Source organism: Physella acuta, unplaced genomic scaffold, assembly GCF_028476545.2.
Source record: "Physella acuta isolate Inbredline_101_S28 unplaced genomic scaffold, ASM2847654v3 ptg001600l, whole genome shotgun sequence".
NCBI classification, from domain to species: Eukaryota; Metazoa; Mollusca; class Gastropoda; family Physidae; genus Physella; species Physella acuta.
The window spans coordinates 171,705-193,958 of record NW_026733114.1 but is presented as its reverse complement, the minus strand read 5'-3'; the positions used below and the strand labels follow the sequence as shown (position 1 = coordinate 193,958).

The window sequence follows — 22,254 nt, the reverse complement described above, 5'->3', positions numbered from 1 at the left end:
GTGCTATTCTGGTGACTTTTAGCTCTCTTCTCTTTACAAAAGGCTACCCAGTTTTTCTATTAGATATTTATCTTCGAGTAGCGGCATTTAAAACTGTCCAGGAGAGGGGGTGTGTTTTGTGTTGTATGTTGTGTGTGCAGTGTTTCTTCCAGACTTTTTTCTCCGGGGGGGGGGGGGGCACTTGAAATTTTCGGAGGGGGGGGGGAACGGACACTGTAAAAAGTATATATTTTCTATATAAATTATATACATTTCATTTCGTTCGGGGGGGGGGGGGGGGGAGCCGGTAGAGTTTTTCGGGGGGGGGGGGGGGGCGGATGGCAAAGCCCCCCCCCCCCCGAAGAGATGCCTGGAAGAAACTGTGTGTGGGGGGGGTGAAGATAGCGGATACTGTTTTTTCTGTATTTTTTAAAACATTTCGTTCGGAGGTGAAAGGGGAAGAAACGGTAGAGATGCCTGAAGAAAATGTATATACCTACGGAAAGTGAGTAATGAAATGAATTGTAATTCAGCTTTTAAAAATGTCATTATCGGAAACTTAGGAAAAGAAACATTTTATTGATCAAGAGCATTGGAATGAAACATTCTTAAGATTATGAAAAAAATGGGTTTTGTTTTATGTACTGTCTATGTTTATACTTGTTTAAAATAACATACACTATCAATACTTATTAGAAAAATTAAAACCAAATTATTTACAGTATTAGTCAACACAATACCATATTAAATGCACTCGCTGATTAAGAGACTTAAAATTAAGAGATTTAAAAGATTTCGTTAAAACCCCGGCTGTTCAATGGTAGTTATGTTGTTTTTGTCTTTTAAAAACACCTATTTCGGCTGAGCATTGGTCTGACTACACTATCCCTTCAAATGATGAAAAGACAGAAACAGGTAAACTCTACTTCACCTGCCCGGTCTACCGCCAAGTCCCGATAGGCAACTTTATAATTCACATATAAAAAAAATGTGCTCAAACAAAGATTTCAATAAAATAATTAAAGCCTGAAATAGTTTAGTTTAGCAATTTATTATTGGAATAGATTATAGATTTTAGATCTAGATAGGGTCTAGATCTAGATCTGTCTAAGACTAAGTCTAGTTTTTCAGGCGTGGATCTAGAATCTCTAGATCTAGATTTCTAGATCTAGTATCTAAATAGATAAAGTAAATTTTATAAGTTTAGGCCAAGAAAATTGTATTGTATACATTTCATAGTCTACATAGATCGAAATCAAATTTGAATTAAATTGTTCATTTCTTTATATATTCTAAAATCGGAAGATGCCGCCATTAGTTTTGTGTACTTTAATTAATGTAAACATTAGAGACGTCAATGTTTATCGCGTTCTTGTCACAACTATAAACACTTTTTCGGTTGCATAATTAAAAATGTTTTTCTACATTCGAACATGCCATTATTTTTATTTTTTTCTTTATATAAAATTAGTGTTCATACATTTAAACATCTACCATATTATTTTGAAGAAAATTCCGCATCAAGTTCTCCATATATCGCTGTAGATACTGATCTGATAGCCAGTCAAAATATTTTGCGGACAGAGAGAAACAGATAGAGAGAAGTTCGCACATGGGCTTTTATATATTAGGATAAATAAATAAATAAATAAATAAATAAATAAATAAATATATATATATATATATATATATATATATATATATATATATATATATATATATATATATATATACAAAATTACATTTTATTAGCAAATTCAATGCAAATAAATTGTGAGAATTGTGAGAATCCAATAAACATGTCTTAATATTTTTTACAACAATAAAATGTATTACTATACGGTTCACAATATCATACATGAAATTGCTACCTCCGCAATTTGGCGACTTACAATTATAATTAATGAAAAGAAAAAACATTGAAGGTTCTGATACATAAAGCGCACTATTTCAAAAGAAGAATTCGTTTCCACTATAAATAATTTGTTTTCTCCTATACAGCTAATATAATTCTATACTTTTAACATCTGGAGACGAATAGCCGAAATGATAACCTTATATAAATATTAAAATGTAAAATGTATTAAAGATTAGTAACTTATTTATCACATAATAAAATCTACCCCGTCCCACCCAGCCCACTTTAATCTCCGCAAAAAAACCTGTATGAATTAAATGCCAGTGAGCGTCAAAAACAACATAAATCTCATACATCTCTATAGTTCGCCGAACTTGTGAGTGTGGGAGGGGAGGGCAAATGCTAACAATATTCACGCGCAGTGGTTGATGGCGGTGTAGGAAGTGTGGATCACGTGACGCTGCTAGGTTTCCATTTACCTTTTTAAAATCATTTAGTCTATAATACACGTAAGTAGAACGCTACAAGGTTGAAAGTTTACCCAAACTAAATTTCCCTAAAAAAATATATCTCTGAACATCATCGTGTTTAGACAAAAGATATTATATTAGCTTGAAATGTGTGTGTGTGTGTGTGTGACTTGCGTTCAGTGGCGTGCAGAGGGGGAGGGAGGGGGGGGGGGGGGGGGGGTCCCGGGTCCCGGGCATTCACCACTGGGGGGGGGGGGCATCCAGCGGAGGTGGTTTTTTTTTTTAGTAATTTTAAAATAGTTGCGATATGTTGTGTCATGGTGTGATCGTAACTTTCTATATGTTTTGCGATCTCACCCAAAACAAATTGTAACACTCAATCGTCTGTCACTCGTTTTAACATTACACTGTCCGTATAGCAAAACTTATATAGAAAAAGCGGGCATCATTGAAGGGTAGTCCTCAGTAGCGTAGCGAGGGGGGGGGGACATATGTCCCCGGGCGCCGACCTTAGGGGGCGCCAAAATGTGTTGGAAAAATAAATTGAAAGGTTGAGGGGGATGCAAATTGAAAGTTTGAGGGGGGTGCAAATCGAAATCACGAGGAGGGGGGGGGGGGAATCGAAATCTACGCCTCCGGTAGTCCTATGGTAGTCATTGATATTCCCTTAATAAATGTTTGTGATATTTATTTACTATAGTGTAGGAGCATCTTTAAGAGTACTTGTGACCAAATTATTTCCATGCACTGTAGGGGCATCTTTAAAGTAATATGCGCGTATTCGTTTTACTCATTTTCAAGGGCAGCTGGCTGTAGTCAACGTGTTCATCTTAATTAAGAAAAGTACAATTTTAAAAAAAAAAGCTTTTCTATGTATATTAGCGTCCAACACAACTTATTTGGTTTTTTGTAACTAAGCTTTATATATATATATATATATATATATATATATATATATATATATATATATATATATATATATATATATATATATATATATATATATGTATATGTATATGTATATATATATGTATATGTATATATATATATATGTATATAGGTCTGCACGCCACTTCTTGGGTTTGTGGATTCCGGCTGGTACATTCCACAAAGTGATGGGGGGGGGGGGAAGGAGAGGAGATAGAGAGGGTGATGAGGTAAGGGGGGGATGAGGTAGAGGTGGTGACTAGGTCGGGACGGTGAGTAGGTAGCGGGGTGATAAGGTAGGACGGTGATTCAGTCTGGGACATTCAATGAACTTGGGGAGGGGGTGAGGTGTCGAGAATTCCAGCGCTGAAAAATCAGCTTTCATCGAAAAAGTTGTTTTTTTAAATACTATACTAAAATAATTTATTTTCTATTTTTATCAACATAGTAAAACGAACGGATTGTTAATTTGCTATAAAAATGATTAAATTTTTTTTTTCTCAAGACAAGCCTTAACCATTAATTAGCATATGGGTATGGACGGAATGGTAATGAGGGTAAAAAGGTAGGGAGGGTGAAGCAGTGGCGTAGGCAGGGGGGGGGGTTAGGGGGGTCATATATATATAAAGTATGAGGAGGGGTGGGGTGCAAATCGAAAGTTTGAGGGGGGGGGGTGCAAATCGAAAGTATGAGGGGGTGCAAATTGAAAGTTTGTCCCCGGGTAAAAATTGGATCCCCCCCCCCTTTTTGAGACGATCCTGGCTACACCACTGGGGTGAAGTGGTGGGGAGGTGACAGGACAAATGATCTCAGGACAAATGATCTCAGACAAAATATCTCAGACAAAATATCTCACGGACAAATGATCTCAGGACAAATGATCCCAGGACAAATGATCTCAAGGACAAATGATCTCACGGACAAAAGATACCAGGACAAAATATACCAGGACAAATAATACCATGGACAATTGATCTCAGACAAAATATCTCAGACAAAATATCTCACAAATAAATTTTAATAATGTATTGGGTGATTTTAGTTTAGCTGAACATTATTTTTTTATTTACTGTCGTATTGTTTTGTTTAATATGTATAATATTGTTTATAGGCCTATATGATCATTGTAAGAAATGTTTGCCGTATAAATGTGTCATATTGCACTAAACATTTTAAAATTAGGATTACTAATATAGTATGCGAAGATTAAAGAAATCTTTCTGATAGACAGCGTAGGTGAGCTTGCCAAACATGAGACAATCCAACCATGTCAGGTGGACGAAACTAGATAGAAGGGAATGAAATAACAATAAAGACACACCTTCGTATCAAGGTGGCAGTCCGCTTTGATGGCAGAGACATGCCGTAAGGGAAAGACATCCACCTTCCATGAACGATAAACATCTAAAGTCAACAGTTATGCGCCGGTCACACCTTAGTGATCAGGTCACAAATGCTTATTGAAACACTTCGAGCAAGAGTTCACACAATACAAGAGCACATAGTATTGGAGAGGTGTAATCATAATAATGTACTGTCAGCAAAGAAACGTAAACGTTATGTTTGTGTTGATCATGCAATAAAAACAATAATTTTACGTTACGAACCTGAAGACCCATTAACATTTATGAAAAATATTTCGCGTGTCTTAAACATTATTGTTGTATAGCTACCGTTACTTTGTTTCATACATTATAACTTATCATACCTTTCAGGCTAAAGGAGTAAGTTTGTTTTAATTTTTACTTTTTCAAATCAAATGCCATTACAAAGATTAAGTTAAATAAATATTTTAATGGTTTGTTAAGTTTAACAAATTCATTTTATACACAATTATGATGCGTAAAAAAAGTAAACAAAACCATATTGACAGTCAATTTAAAAAAAAAAGTTCAAATCAACTAAAATCATTGTAAATATTATCAAAACTTTGCTGTGAGATATTTTGTCTGAGATATTTTGTCTGAGATATTTTGTCTGAGATCATTTGTCCTGAGATCATTTGTCATGGAACCGGTGGGGAGGGTGATGAGGTAGGTTGGGTGCAAGGTAGTGTGTTGTTTGGCTAGGTAGGGAGACATATAATTTATGAAGAGTGATACTGTAATTAGGGTGGCTAGACAGGGTGGGTGACTAGTTAGGGAGGGTGGCTAGACAGGTTGGGTGACTAGGTAGGGAGGGTGGCTAGACAGGTTGGGTGACTAGGTAGGGAGGGTGGCTAGACAGGTTGGGTGACTAGGTAGAGTTGGTGATGGGGTAAGTACGGTGATTATGTAGAGAGAATGACGAGGCAGGTAACATTTTACCTAGTGGCAGCTTAGACTCAGGTAAGAGTGCACTGAATATTTACGGTGACGCATACCTTCCCCTTCCCGCTGAATGTACACAAATCACAAACGAAATGTGATAACAAAATAAAGTTAGTCTCAGGCGATGTATGAAATATTTTTAATGTGCTGTTATACAAACTTTTAATTACTAATTATTACTGTCTGGCTTAGATGTATGATCGGTTCTACTTTTAAAAAAAAACAACTTTATTTCTTAAATTTGGCTTTTTCTTTTCATTCCCCCTGGTGTACGCTTGGGGATCAGATAGGTGGGCCATGTAACAGACTTATACTTTAAGACCGGACCGATAGCTTAATAATTTACAATGTCTCTCGACGCTTCCATGACAATAATCTCAGACAAAATATCCCAGTCAAAATATCTCACGGACATATTATCTCAGGGCATATGATCTCATAAATAATTATCTCAATGACAAATGATCTCACGAACAAAAGTTTTCAGGACAAATAAAATCAGGAGAAATAATACCATTGACACCTGATCTCAGACAAAATATCTCAGACAAAATATGTCACGGCAAAATATGTATAGTATTTGAGATTATTTTAGTCGACTTTTACATTTAAAAAGGATTTTATTTACATTTTTTTTTACAAATAATAGTTGTGAGAAAAGGTTTGTCGTATAGGTTTGTCACATCACATTAAAAATATTAAAATTACAATTAGAAATATAATATTCATAGATTTAAACTAAGTTTCAATAAGACAGTGTCTAAGCTTGCCGATCATTAGATAAATCTATCACATTAGTTGGACAAAACTATGTCAAAGGGGATTTCTGATCTATTGGTGAAAGGGCTATGAAAACACACCTAGGAAGCAATGTGGCCGCTCGCTTTGTTGGCGGACAGGCCCTAAGGAAGAAGACATCCACAATACAATTAGCATCTAAAGTCAATAGTTATATTTCAGTCAGACACTAGTGATCAGTTGACACAAATTAGTTTAACGACTGCGGTCATATCGGAGCAAAGTTCTTCATAGTGCTGATTACTCAGCTATGGTCTTTTTCTTTGCATCGCAGATGGCATATGCACTTTTTAAATTTACGCAGGACAATAGACACCATTGATGATGCAATAGAAACACCAATTTCATATCACGAACCTGTAAACCCAAAACTTCCTTTTTGAAACTACTTCACTTTTTTGACATTAATGTGGTTAATTTAATGTTATCATCATTTTATTCGCATTTAGCCATTTTATGTCTAATACTTTCATGTACATTTCTATTTTTTTAAAAAGGAAAGTAAGTTTATTAAGTTTAAGCCATTCATGTCGTATATCTCACAATGATTATGGGTAAAAAAAATCCTTAATATGACATTCAATTAAAAAATGTAAAATTGACTAAAAATAATCGTAAATAATACAAATATTTTGCTGTGAGATATTTTGTCTGAGATATTTTGTCTGAGATCATTTGTTCTGATATATGTTATCCTTGTATCTTTTATTCGTAAGATCATTTGTCCTTGAGATAATTTGACCTGAGATCATTTGACTTGAGATCATTTTTCCGTGAGATATTTTGTCTGGAGTATTTTGTCTGCGATCATTTGTCCTGAGATCATTTGTCTGAGATTATTTGTGCGTGAGATATTTTGTCTGGGAATTTTTTTCTGAGACCATTTGTCCTGAGATTATTTGTCATTTGTCCGTAAAATATTTTGTCTGAGATGATCTGTCCTGAGATCATTTGTCCTGAGATCATTTGTCCTGAGATCATTTTTCCGTGAGATATTTTACCTGGGATATTTTTTCTGGAATATTTTGTCTGAGACCATTTGCCCTTTCACCTTCTAGACAGGTCGACCTATAACTCGCTTATTAATCTATACGACTTCTTCAGACGCGATTATAATTATCCAGCTTTTGCATTAAATTAACAAGTTCGTGTCTCCATTTCAAGGTAGTAATTAAATAAAATTATAGATACAATAATTTCATATGCCCTTTCTATGCTATGTATACACTGTGTATATCTAAATATACTTTTACTCGCCTGTTTTAAACATGATGTAAACATGCTCACATCTTAAGATGCTTGCTCTAAGGAACTATTTTATTTTTCTTTTATAAGATACACTTTTAAGAATTAAAAAAAAAATATTAGTATGCACAAAAGTGTTTATAATGCATATATCAAAGTTAGCTAGGTCATGAAGTTATTGTTAGATAAAATAAAAATAACACACTCCTTCTTTCCTTTTAAAACGTTATTGTTAAAGAGCGAGGTGGTTTAGTTTCCCGCCAGTAATCATATTCCCGATTAAGTAAGCGGTGAATTTACATCATTTTCCTATAATCGTTTATCATATTCATTTTGTAGTTATAGAAACTATTGACAATGATAAAACTTCTTGAACTACAAAAAAAACACGTAAACTTCAAAGGGTTTCAAGTTAGACGGCTAGTGACCGTTAACATCGATGTTAACTTCATTTAGACCCAATTTGTTTTTCAACAAAGGTCGGAATCTTAACATGCCAAGACTAATTAAAGTAAATTATACTCACCAATCGAAATAAAATAAAAACCAATCAGCAACAGTCTTCCAGTAGTCTTGTTGGCCATTGTAGGAAAATGTTCGGGGTAGCAGTAGATCAACAGGAATCTCTATGATGACTTACTTTCTAAAGTCTTGTAGGAAAATGTTCAGGGCAGCAGTAGATCAACAGGAATCTCTATGATGACTTACTTTCCAAAGTCTTGTAGGAAAATGTTCAGGGCAGCAGTAGATCAACAGGAATCTCTATGATGACTTACTTTCCAAAGTCTTGTAGGAAAATGTTCAGTGCAACAGTAGATAGACAGGAATTTCTAGCGAACTCTCGATCTGATTGCGCCCAATGAATCCTAGGAGCCCGTTTATATAGCTCTGCCTGGTGCACGCGCTTTGTGGTGGGGCTTAAAACCCATTGCAATTAATTAGGTTGCGCATGCGCGTTAGGAGAGAGAGGGTTGAGGATGGGTTGAGGGGAGGGGTGAGGGGAGGGTTGGAGGAGGTGTGAGAGGGGATGGGGGGAGTGTTGAAGGGAGGGTTGAAAGGAGGTGTGAGGGGAGGGTTGGGTGAAGGGTTGAAGGGAGGGGTTAAAAGGAGGGTTGGGTGGAGGGTTGAAGGGAGGGGTTAAAAGGAGTGTTGGGTGGAGGGTTGGGGGGAGGGTTGGGGGGAGGATTGAGGGGAGGGTTAGGTGGAGGGTTGAGGGGAGGGTTGGAGGGAGGGTTGAGAGGAGGATTGAGGGGAGGGTTGGGTGGAGGGTTGAGGGAGGGTTGAGGGGAGGGTTGAAAAGAACTGCAATTAAAAATCGCTTTGTGGTGGGGGTTAAATAGAAGGGCCATATATAGAATTGAATAGAGTTAGAGTATGGTAGAATAGAGTAGGTTAGAGTAGGGTAGAGTAGGTTAGATTAGGTTAGAGTAGGGTAGAGTAGGTTAAGTAGGTTAGAGTAGGGTAGAGAAGGGTAGAGTAGTTTAGAGTAGGTTAAAGGAGGGTAGAGTAGGTTAGAGTAGGTTAGAGTAGGGTAGAGGAGGAGTGGGAAGGTTACCTTTGGGTAGGGTAAAACAGACTGAATGAGAATAAACTACGATGCATTTGAATTGGGCAGAGAAGTAAAAAGTAGTCAAATTGTTTTGGGCACTATTGGAACAATCAGGGAAGATAATGTGAGTGTAGTAAAGACTTATCAAAATAATGCCTTTGTCTCCCTTTGCATACATTTCTCCTGGTTTTTCCGAACCACGCGGTGTTCCTCACATGTTACTGTTATTACAAGCAGATATTTCAAAATTACATTTTTCGAAAAGAAGTAGGGGCTTAGGCCTATTTTACCAAAAATTATAAAAAATATCACATAATCACCCTTCTTATGACAAGTTTAGTTCAGCTATCAAATAATAATTACGTCCTTAGCATTTTTATGTAAAACACTTATGTAGCAATATCATTTAGAATAACTGTTTACAATTAACATATATCTATATATATATATATATATATATATATATATATCTATCCCTCTCTCTCTCTCTCCCTCTCTCTCTCTCTCTCTCTCTATATATATATATATATATATATATATGGTCACCATATATATATACATATATATATATACGATTATATATATATACATATATATATATACATATATATATACATATATATATACATATATATATATATATATATATATATATATATATATATATATATATATATATATATATACATATATATATATATATATATATATATATATATATATATATATATATATATATATATATATATATATATATAAAGAGAGAGGGATTGGGGGGGGGAGACACACTAAATGTCCTGCGGTGCTGTTGCTGCGAAATCCATTTAGCTCATTATGCGTGAAAGAGAGGAAATTATTTTTTCTACACTGTTTTCATTTCTACTCTAACTTACTCTACCCCCTATACCTTATTATTACTCCGTTTGCTGTGTGGTTTGTTATGTGGTTTGTTGTGTGGTTTTTTGCGTGGATTTTTGTGTGGTTTGTTTTGTGGCTTGTTGTGTGGTTTGTTGTGTGTGTTTTTGTGTGTTTTGTTGTGTGGTTTGTTGTGTGGTTTGTTGTGTGGTTTGCTGTGTTGTTTGTATGGTTCGTTGTGTGGTTTCAGCTGCCACCTTTCCTATCCTAAAAACTTCTCTATGTTTGTGAGCCAATTTTAAATCTGTATTTGAATACCGCAGCAAGACAATTGCTTCCCCTTTACTCCCCTATCTCCTCCTTACACGAACTCTCCCTGACCCCCCTCAGCCCCCCCCCCCCAGCCCCCTCTAAGTGCGACCAACGGCTACATATTTTAATGAAAACAACATGGCTTGCTCACGACACGTAGCAAGTTTTATTATTGTATCGAGACTACCTGGCTGCAGGTTCAACGTGTGCAGCAGATATTGCAGGGCGTTAACTGACAGCTAAATAATGAGTTCACTACCGGGCAATTACTTCGGTTTTGTTTTAACAGGAGCCGGATGCAGATTATGACGACACAACAGATCGCTGACTGGTAAGATTTGGAAATCGCTGACGAATCGTAAGCTGAATATTGGAGAGCTGGACAAGGAGTATTTCTTCTAGCAAATTTATCATCGATTCCAGCAAGAATTAATGTCTATACAGTGGCGTCGCTAGGTCGGGTATCCCCCGGTGCGGTAATTCATGGTGTCACCCCCCCCCCTCCCCTCTTCCACCAATGGAAAAAAGTGTATGATATATATATATATATATATATATATATATATATATATATATATATATATATATATATATATATGTGTGTGTGTGTGAGTGTGATAGCTTTAAACAGTTTCACAGTTAATGGTAAACATGTTTATCTATAGCTTATTTAATTTTTTTCTTGGTGTCACCTCCCCCCTTAAATGGTGTCACCAGGTGTGGTCCGCACGCCCGCCCACGCCTCGCGACGCCTCTGTGTCTATATAAACATAAACACCCATCGATAACGTGTACTATCACACTAATAAAAAAGCAAAGTTAAAAAAATAATTTTAGCCGTTATTTCGCGTTTTAGAAAACTGTCATAGAAATTTAATAAAATACTCTATGATGACAGAATTCAGACAATATTTATGAAAAAAATATCAATGCAATTTTGAAGGGGGTTGTGGGATGAGGTGTGACGTCATTTTAGGTGGGGAGGTCTAGCTTTTTTTGACGATGTGTGACGTAGTGGAGGGGGGGGGGTGAAATTCGTCGAAAAAACGTGATGTCATTTATGCATGACCCCTTCACCCACTTGTTCTTATTATTCTCAAATAATCTTGAACCTAAACTTTTTCTAACCCACATTGTTTGACCAACACTTAACTCCCTACATCCCACATATTAACCCACGCGTTTTAACTTCAGCCTAATTCACACCACCACCGGACAAATGTAGTACAGTTCTAAGTTTCTTGACCTCGGCATATGAAGAGATGATGTGGTCAGCACTGTGCTCAGCCGCTTTTACTTTCCCTAATATGAGTTAGGTATCCATCTGAGCTGATTAGACACATGTCCAGACAGTGATTAGAACGCGAGACATATTTTAACCCCCCTTCCCCACACTTAATTTTACTCTATATGATTTATCCCCCCCCCCTTTCCCCGTACTTAATTGCATTTTACATGTTTCACCAGCCCCACCCCCTCCACTTAATTTTATTCTACATATTTTACACCCTTCCACTTAATTGTATTCTACATGTTTTAACCCCTTCCCCCCCCCCCCCCCCCCACCCCCAAAATCGCCTTACTTGTTGACTCCGCACTTAACCACACTTGATTTTATGATCTGAGTTTGTACTTTAGCCACACCCATTAAGAATACGAACTGGCAGTTCTCACACCAGTTTTAATTGATCACAAATCAATGTCCAGCTCTAAGCCACACGGTGTAAGCAACATCTGGATACAATTAACTTCTTAATTTAAAACCCGACAAAGAGAAATGGTGATATACTGTTTTCAAGCATAGTTTTTTTTATTTTCTTTGAAACGTGAAAGCCGTTCTTTTATAATTGTTTCTTACAGCAAATTAACAGTTCTTCGAGAAATTATTTTTGTATTTTTTTAACAAAAAGTTAGCAAGGTTGCAATGACCTAATGTGGATTCAAAGCCTGCATACAAGAACTAGGTAACCAGAACAATAAACCAAGAACTAGATGACCAGAGCAATAAGCCAAGAACTAGGTGACCAATTAACCGCACGACTAATTTTGTGCACAAATCGATTGAAAAGTCTATAGATCAATGTATACGATATTTTTTTTTACTTACTCGTACAAAAAAATTGAACTAGAGATTTTCACCAACCTTTGCGTTTTACATCTCCCTGAGTTGGAAAAACTATTTTTTTACATTATGTCTGTGTATCAGTGTATCTATGCTTCTGTATATCTGTGTGCCTATTTGATATTTTGGATGAAAGGACAAATGATCTCAGGACAAATGATCTTAGACAAAATATCTCACGGACAAATGATCTCACGGATAAAGGGTACCAGGACAAAATTTATCCGGACAAATGATACCATGGACAAATTATCTCAGACAAAATATCTCAGACAAAATATCTCACAGCAAATTTTTAATAGTGTGTGGGATGATTTTAGTTTATCTGAACATTTTTTTATTGACCAATATTTTGCGTCCCGTTTTATAGATAGTTCTAGTTACTTCTTCTCTTGATTCTATCAAATTGCACTTGATTTCCATTTTCCGGAAGTGGTACTTTACGCTATTTCTAATTACTTAAACAAGGTAAGTAATGTTTCCATTATAATATTTCCCCTCTGTTGTACGCACGCAGATTGCGCATAAATGCTGCGCAATTTTTTTCTACTCGCTTCTATTCTATTTTTAAACGTAGGTAAAGATAATTTCTAAAGCCGGATCGGACTGGAAGTGCTGTACCCATTACTGTTATATAAGAATATACGAGAAAGTTTAGGGGAGGTCACTTTATTTACATAAAAATTTTGCGAGATACAGTAATGCTAATTCAGCCTATAATTAAATAATTTTCGTTTGCAATGAAAGTGCGGTGAACTTATTTATTAAGAGTTTTTTTAAAAGGATTTATGTCTGTAGGGCCAGTGATTGAAAGCTTGTCTTTCTTTACAACTCCGGTCTTTTTTTAAAACTGTTTCAGGCATTGTGCCCTCCCTCCTCTCCCTCCCTCCCCGAACCTCACTTTCCTCCTGCACAGTAATTTTGCCAGCGTTTGAACGTGCTTTTGTCTTCCCTCGTTCAAAGACTAATAATAATATGCCAATTCTATAGAAAATTTCCCAACGCTTATATAGCCCTAGCCCTATATCTCAATTTTCGTATACATCTATATACCTACGTTTCTATATCCAAATATCCATTTAACAATATCTACATACAACATCCCATTCTCTCTTTCTCGTCAACCTATATAACCTGCACACGCTTGTACTCCTTAGAGCAGAGGCTTAGTAACCAATGCGGAACTAGAAAAAAAGAACCACCCCACAAAAACTTTTTGTTGGGCCCCCCCTCCCATATATATATATATATATATATATATATATATATATATATATATATATATATATATATATATATATATATATATATATATATATATATATATATATATATATATATATATATAAACCGAGGATACTCATGTCTGGCTTGATCGGGTTTGAAAAAAATGTCATTGTTTTTTTTTTCAATTAAAACAAATTACATCATATGTGTGTGGGTGCATTAGTCTGTTTTGAAAATCTGCTTTATTGTATGTCGGACGTAATATTTCTACATTTCAAGTCGGTGAAAAAATTATGAAATATAAGTAAAGGTTTCTCGTGTTATGTTTATTTTTATATCTTTTTGCATTTATAGTATTAATTTTAAATGCATTTCTTTTTTATACTATGTCATTCTTTAGTATGTATTTTTAAAAAGCAATTAAGAGAAGTAATTGCTTTTTAATTTGTTTAGTACAAATCTATTAAAAGGAGTTTATGAGCACCCGTATTTGACTATTTAAAAAATGGAAATAAGTCATGGAAGTAGTTTAAAGGTTTGCCTATCTTTCACAATGGTTTAAAAAACAAAGTGAACAAGATAAATTATACAAGAGCGTGGGATGGTGTCTATAGATAAAAATTATCCAACCGCAGCTACAGTATTCTTTTAACAAAACAACCATCAAGTCAAAAATGAAAGAAAAATAAATTTTTTAACACAAAAAAATTGATTATGGTCGGCTGTGGGTCCCTAAACGGCATTAACCCCCCCCCCCCCCTCGCATCATTGCGGGGTCTGACGGCACTGTAGTTCCGCCCCTGTTAGTAACCCATTTCAGCGTTCGGGGCTAACTACTAATCGAGCACTTCTCCACATCATGATTGTTACCTGCCGCTAGACACGTGGGTCTCCGTCAGGCTTTTGTTTTCATTTGTTTTCTACCGGTGGATCCCCTGTTTTGTACTGGAGGAGTAGTTCGGTCACGTGACACCCCTCCCACTCATCTTGTTTGAGCAAAATGGCTTTAAAAATTGATGACTAAAGACAAGTTCTTGGCTTGTGTTATAACTACAGTTTTATAAATGGTGTCTTATAAAGTATTCTACATTCTAACTGATGGTACTATTTTAAGTTAGATATAATACGCAGAGTTTAAAATACTCCCACTTCCAATAGCACATCTACCCACAAAATTTGTCATTCGTTGGTTTATTACTCATGTACTCTGTCAACTGCCAACTTCACTCTCTTCTTCAACATGTTTTGCGTGAAACGGCTTCGCAAAAGGCGGAATGAGGGAGGAAAACGGTGTTTGTTTCGCGGGTTTAAAAAAATGCTATTATTTAGCTTGCTGAGTATGTCTGCGTGTGTGTATGTTTTTGTGGATCCGCAAATCAAGGAATCTAAATTTAACCCACTTCCTGTCGTAGTGTTAAATCTTGGATGACAATAAAAGAATATAGAATTTTCATCCAATAAGATAGACAATTAGTCGCTATAATTTAATTTAAAAATTACTAAATTTAATAATAAATGGGAACAGAGGCGTAGAGAGGGCTAAAAATTCATCGTAAATACTTTTAAAATTTTGCTGTGAGATATTTTGTTTGAGATCATTTGTACTGAGATCATTTGTCCTGAGATCATTTGTCCGTGAGATATTTTGCCTAAGATCATTTGTCATGGAACAATCTAAATATATGACGCTTATGTGTACATGTATGTGTATAAGCTTTTTTGCCTTGGTGTCACCCCCCCCCCCCCCTTAAATGTTGTCACCAGGTGCGGTCCGCACCAAACGGCCCCGCCCTCGCTGCGCCTCTGTTTTAATTTTTTTTGTCTAGGACGCTAATTCACCTGGTGCCGGCACTGCTTTGACTCTAATGGCCATACGATCACGATCCGATGTGAGAGCGAACTTTTGAAAGACCAAGCATGTCTCAACTTTATTAGAATAACTAAGGGCAACTTTATTAGAAAAACAAGGGGCAACTTTATTAGAATAAAAAGGTGCAAATTTATTAGAATAAAAAGGTGCATAGCTACACGATGCAAAGTTAATAGAATAACGTGTTGCAAGTTTAATAGAATAAAGTTTACAACGTTAATGGAATAAAGTTTACAAAGTTAATAGAATAAAGTTTACAAAGTTAATAGAATAAAGTTTACAACATTAATAGAATAAAGTTTACAACGTTAATAGAATAAAGTTTACACAGTTAATAGAATAAAGTTTACAACGTTAAATGAATGACACGCTACAATGTTATTAGAATAAAGCACCCTTTTGTGGTAGTCTGAACTCTCTAATTAGGTATTTAACTAAAGGGACGATACTTGTAAAATCTATTTTACGGAAGTCGAAAGATGAGTTAGCTGATTGTGGATTTAAAACCCAGTTTCATTTGCACGAGATAACTCTGTAGGTAACTAAAGTAATTCAAATTTTACAAGTTAATTCCCCTACAGCGGAAATTGGAAGTTAACATACATTGTTTATCCTTAATTCAGCAGAAAATGATGTCTGCTAAATTTCATCCCATTCCAATACGCGGTGGGAAAAATGGGCGGTCTTCTAGGCTGCGGATTAAATTTGATAATTTAAATTGGAATAAATATAAAGGTAAATAAATGTAGTTTTAACTGTTTAAGTCATCTTGAACAATAATGAAGTTTAAAATCTTAGGCAGAGGCGTAGCAACCCCTCCCGGCGCCCGGGGCGAACTTTCAATTTGGCGCCCCCATATATATATATATATATATATATATATATATATATATATATATATATATATATATATCATGCATGTGCATACATATACATATATATTCATGTATATACTTATATTAAATATATACGTGTGTGTGTGTGACACAGAGGAGTAACGACGTGTAACGTGAAATTTAAGTATAAATAAGTGAACGTAGAACGTGAGGAAATTCTTTTATTTGTCAAACAATATTTTTTTTGTTGGACAGAAGACAGTTATAAACATTGCATGAATTAAATAACAAACACACACACACAAAAATGAAAGAATAACATCTAATCTGGTATTAATATAAATTATATAAATAGTTGCATTTTTAGCATTATTTTTCACCTTAACATATGCTACCGATTTCAATGTGTTTAAAAATGCATTAAAGTTAAACCACAGATGGATATATTTTACTGTTAATAATCAATTTAAAGCAGATTTATTTTTCTGCTCTTTAGTGATGCAAACTTATCAATGATATCATCAAAATCAATACTGTTCAGTGTCTCTTTTTCTACACTTAATATCGCCAGATCACTAAGTCGATCTTGTCCCATGGATGATCTCAAATAAGACAGAATGAGTTTTAACTTGCTAAAGGAGCGTTCACAGCTTGCAATAGACACAGAAATCGTAAGAAGGATTTGAAGTGCAATACGTAAATTAGGAAAAACATCGTTGCCATAAGAAATTATAAAGGAAAGTAGTTCAAATGGATTCTTTGGCAAGGCATCCGAACGAGAACCAAGCAGCATTCTGCAGTCACATATTTCTGCCCACAACTCACTTCCATTAAAATCAGTTTTATAAAATTCACCGAGGACTTTGCATTTTTGGCTGATGGAATCTTTGTTAGTTAAATCAGATTTTAAAAGGCAATTTACATCAAGTAGAAAACCAAATTTTTCATTTAGATCTTTTAGGCGAGTAAACCGTACTGCAACTTCTTCCCTAAAACGATCAATGGCGCTTTTCATTACTCGCACGATCTCTTCTTCTGCCGTCAGACTAACATCTTGCCCTACCTCACCGGGCATCAGTTTTCGCCTCCTTATCCTCCTGCTGATTTCCACTCCCCAGTGCTCGCATTTGGTTTTTGCACTTTCTAAAGCCTTCTGACACAACTCTTCACGTCCTCTGTTTAGCTCAGTTTCCAAAGCTACAAGATCAGCCGCTGCTTCACTAAAGTTCATAGTCGGATCCTGCAGACGTTTTTGAACCCGATCGATTTTCCCCAAAACTTTGTTCCAGAAAAAAAGAAGGACAAAAAAGTTAAAACTTAAAACATTTGCCAGCAACGTGTTTGCCTCACTTCTTGTCTCGCTTGTTTGGCTGGAATCTTCCGACAGTTCTTCGAGAAGTGATATTAGTTCGTCCAGCCCTTTGTAAACTGCTTTGACCGACTCAGCTCTTGCGCACCAGCGTGTGTCGGATTCGCGTTTTACCGTTATAGGTAGAGCTGTAGTTAATCTGTTCCATCGAATAGTTGAACAGGAAAAAAAATTATAAATTGTTCTTATAGTATCGAAGAATGTAACAACTTGGAAGTCTTGCTTTGCTGAATAAACTCCAGCCAAGTTTAAACTATGATTATCACAATTGACAAATAATGCGTGACAATTTCTTTTGAGCATCCGTTGTTGAAGGCCAGAAATATGACCAGCCATTACAGATGCATTATCGTAGCATTGGGATCTGCAGTCAGCCAGAGGTAAATCATCAGATTCTAGTTTATCTACGATGGCTTTTTCAATACTAGCAGCATCTTTGGCAATGACCTGTACAAATCCAAGAAATGATTCTTTGATGGTTACTTTCTTAGTTACAAAATCAACATCCACGTATCTAATAACCTCAGATAGCTGTTCACGGTGTGCTAGATCAGGAGTAGTGTCAAGCAAAATTCCGAAATATTTGTTTTTTCTTATATCCTTTAGCAGCTGATTTCTCACAGTAGAAGCCAATATGGATAAAAATTCGTTCTGAATTTCAGGGGACAGATAAGAAATAGCACCTGGATTTTGTTGGGCATGTTGCAAATGGTTAGCTAAAAGCTGGTCATATTGGGCCACAAGTGTGAGAAGAGAAAGGAAGTTTCCCACATTGGTTCCAGGTTCAGGGGATAAGTTTTCTTGGTGACCTCGCAGAGCTAAATTTTGAGATGCCAGGAACTTAATACAAGAAAGTAGTCTTTTTAAAACGTCACGCCAGCGTTGTTTTTCGACCTGAATTTGTGCCTCTACTTCAACATCTATTCCTTTTCTTAATACTATTCTTCGTTCTGCTTCTTTCCAGGTGGTAAAAGCTGCACGGTGACTGGGGCTATTTTCGTGATCCCTAACCCTTTCTGTGTGTCTCCAATTTTTAAATCCTGTAACAGACTCAAACGATGATTGAGAGTTTGGTGTTGATGATGTGAACAGCAAACAACAAAAGCAGTATGCAGCTTCCTTGAGGGGTGAATAAAGCAGCCATGACCTGCTTACCTCTTCCCCATTAGCTAACTTACGCTGGAACCACACTTGTGTCATGCAACGCCCGCTTGATGTTGCAAATTGGGCATTTCGATTTTGAAACGCCAATGATCCTTGAGCTATCATTTCTGTACGTAGCCTCTGACTTATAACAGAAAGTTTTGACTGTTTGTCAAAATCCAAGTATCCAACATCACAAAACCGTAACACAGCAGGGATTGAACTTGTGGGATTATTCAGGACTTCATCATTGTTTAAATTAGTACTGCCAGATGCCTCGTTGATATCAGTGTCGTCCATTTTATCCGACTCGGCTGAATTGATCTCATCAGATACATGCAGTTTCGTTTCTCCTTTCTCTTCTGATTCAGATCTGGAATTTGATTCGCCTTGGGAACATTGTTCATTTTTGTCGGAATTGTCTCTTTTTTAAAATTTTTCCAACAATACACTAGACTTTACATTTGCTCCATCAGCCTCGCGATTTCGTTTACGACGTTCAGATCCGCTTAATTTTTTTGGAGGCATTTCTAAAAAGAATATTAAAGTATTTAAGAGATTTTTTTACTTGTACATTAGCTGTTTCTAGTTTCCTATGCTGATTCATAAAGTAGATGCATGTTTGAGTTAATAATATCCTAATGTTTAACCAATTATGTGTCAGCCAACGTAGCCAAAAGGACAGTGCAGTCACACATACTATTTTTTTCTCACCTATCGCTAGTGTTGCTGGAGTAAACACTGCGGTTAGAAACAAGGTTAGAATTTGACCACCGGCTTTTGGCTTATCTATAATTATAAAACACGTCACACTATTTTGATAATTTTCCCCGTTCCTCCAATTCTCAGACAAGGTCCCAAAAGTTCGATCCCCACCCTATCTGTTAGGAGTCTGACGTGATGTATGGATAATTCCATGGTTAAGGGTAGAGAAATGCTGTTACGCTAGAGAGTACCATAGAGGTACCTTTTTAAAACGCATTTTATTTAGTAGAATCTAGCGAGAAGTCACATAACATCAGTATTATTATATAGGTCATTTTGAGTACATAATGCTAACGTAACCTAATTAAAATACGTTTTAAAACTTTTAAATAATTTCACTACTCGAACAAATTTAAACCTTAAAAATATCCAGACTATTTTTGTTTGTAAAGGAAATTAATTTACACTATTTTAAATTAATTATAATACAACTCTATAGCCATGCTCCTAATTATGTAACAATAAAATAAAAGAATAAACTATAAAACTTACCTGGTATGTAATTCAATAACCCTTTCTCTTCTTTTAACAAAATGAAATGAAGTGAGCACGTTATATAACGACACAGACGACGTGTTAGCTACTATTTAATTTGTAAACAGTACTTGGACGGAGCGGTATAAACAAAATATGACCGTCGAAATAAAAAAAAAAAAACGGCACTCGTCATCAATGTTTATACAAAAAGATAGGGGGGAAAATGTAGCCTGTCGTCAGTTAATTGCTCACAAGTCTTTTAGCAGATGAAATTAATTTAAAAATAAAATAGTGTTATTAAATAATTAATTTAATCGTCGCTTTGGCGCCCCCCTAGACCCGGCGCCCGGGGCGGCCGCCCCCCCCCCCTCCCCCCCCCCCTAGCTACGCCTCTGATCTTAGGCGACATCCTAGTTAGGATAACACACATTTTATTCTCTCCCAACCTCTCTAATTGTTTTTTGCAAAGATGAGTTATCTGATTGAGGACTAAACCCCACTGTTTGATTCGCTTGTGATAACTCCGTAGTTAACTAAAGTTATTCACATTTTACAGGTTAATTTCCCTACAGCGGAAATAGGGAATTACTATACTTGATTATATTCTGGTTAATTTTGTAAAATTAAATCATATTGCAGACTCCCCACAGTGGCGATGCAGACTTAAGGTAGAATGTTTGGTAACTACGCGGAATTAAAACACAAGCAAGTTCCAAGATCGAAATATGTATAGAGTTTCTAGAGCTCGTAGACGATGGGTCTCATCAAAAACATCACAATAACAGTTATAACATGTCGACATGCAAACTACGTTATTGACTTGCCTACTGTAGCTTTCCTACTGTACCTTCCCAGTGGCGTAGCGGAGGGAGTGAGGGCGGCGGGGGGGGGGGAAGACCGCAACGGGTGACACCATTTAGGGGGTGACACCAAGGCAAAAAATAGCAAAATATACAGAGAAAAATGATAATTCCACTTAATTAAGTGATTAATTCGAGTGTTAAAAAGTATTTTAAGAGCAAACTTGACAAATCCACACAAGGGTGGAGTGGTGGGGGGGGGGGGGGGGGGTGAAAATTGAAAAGTTGCTGCATGAAAAAGCTTTGTGGTGGGCAGCACCATTTGCTAGATAAACCACTCTTTACATTTGATAGAGAGAAACCAATCGGATTGTCACATCCTCCTCCAACTCCCCGCTGAGGGAGGAGAGGAACGATCATCAAAGACCTACTGAGACTGTCACTCAAGCTGTGACTGTCTCGAGGTCAACTTCACGCTCAGAGGAAGTGACTGAATCTCGTCATCATGGTTTTCGTGCCGTTCAATTTTGCTCAACGTCCCGGCAAGACCAACTTTAGAAATGATCCCTAAAAGTATGATCTTATTCGAGTCATGCATCGGAAGCGGGCCCAACGTAATTCAAACGCTGTTACGGTATGGTTTTTAGGACGGTGACTAGCATGAGTTGTGTCGCACCTAAGAAATATTTGATACAGGTCTGACGCACTCGTTTTGTTATATGTCATCGAAAGCTTGTAGGCGCACACTTATTGGCCCAGTAGAAAGTTGATGGGCACACGTTTAGAGTGCAAAACGCTGTAGGAAAGAGAAACAAATCAAAATCGACATCAAGGGAAATAATTCACTGTAAGGGAAAGAATCACTATCTATTGGAAGCTAACGTTTGACACGAGCTGAGTGGTCTCTTACTCATCCCACAAACGTAATCGTATTTAATGCTTGTCCGTTTTTAGTGAACTTTGTGTTTGATAAAAAAAAAGTAATATATCCAGCCAACGTCACACGAAAGATAACGAATTTAATAAATGCGGAGCCGATTATTTAGCTGTCGTTTTGCTTCAGTTTTTCTTTCGTTTTATTTCAAATAAGTTTTATTTTCCGAAATGTGAAAACGCTTGTGTTGGTAGACTAAAATGTTTCGATCAACGGGGTAACATTTTAAAGTGGTATACATAAAACATTGGATATCTGCTGTTGAATAAATAAACAATTAAAACGCTAGAAAATAGGACTCACATTTGCCTGTCAAAACCTAGCCCTATATAAATAGATTTTCTGTTGATTATCTCTACTGCTGTTTTGCTTATCAGGAGACAAAACATGAAAACTGTGGGTATTATAA

At 36.2% G+C, this 22,254-nt stretch overlaps 2 protein-coding genes and 1 non-coding gene across 3 annotated transcripts in view; 1 reads left to right on the top strand and 2 right to left on the bottom strand.

Moving 5' to 3' along the window:
• Positions 1–16,823: 16,823 nt before the first annotated feature.
• LOC131929216 (uncharacterized) lies at positions 16,824–19,169 on the bottom strand. The gene has a single exon (XM_059285336.1). The coding sequence runs from the start codon at positions 19,167–19,169 to the stop codon at positions 16,824–16,826; it is 2,346 nt and encodes a 781-aa protein (XP_059141319.1).
• Positions 19,170–20,865: 1,696 nt separating this feature from the next.
• Positions 20,866–22,254, top strand: part of LOC131929215 (putative mediator of RNA polymerase II transcription subunit 26) — a 57,011-nt gene continuing 55,622 nt past the window's right edge. The window contains exons 1-2 of the mRNA XM_059285335.1: positions 20,866–20,940; positions 21,266–21,397. Of these exons, the coding sequence (XP_059141318.1) occupies positions 20,866–20,940; positions 21,266–21,397 (207 nt within the window). The remainder of the gene's footprint in view (positions 20,941–21,265; positions 21,398–22,254) is intronic.
• LOC131929253 (small nucleolar RNA U3) lies at positions 21,272–21,494 on the bottom strand. Its single transcript, XR_009383927.1, has one exon. It is a non-coding gene; the product is annotated as a small nucleolar RNA U3 (small nucleolar RNA).

What these genes read in the sequence shown, in the direction of transcription:
- LOC131929216 (XM_059285336.1), bottom strand. Translation starts at nt 19,169, where the DNA reads ATGGACGACACTGATATCAACGAGGCATCTGGCAGTACTAATTTAAAC.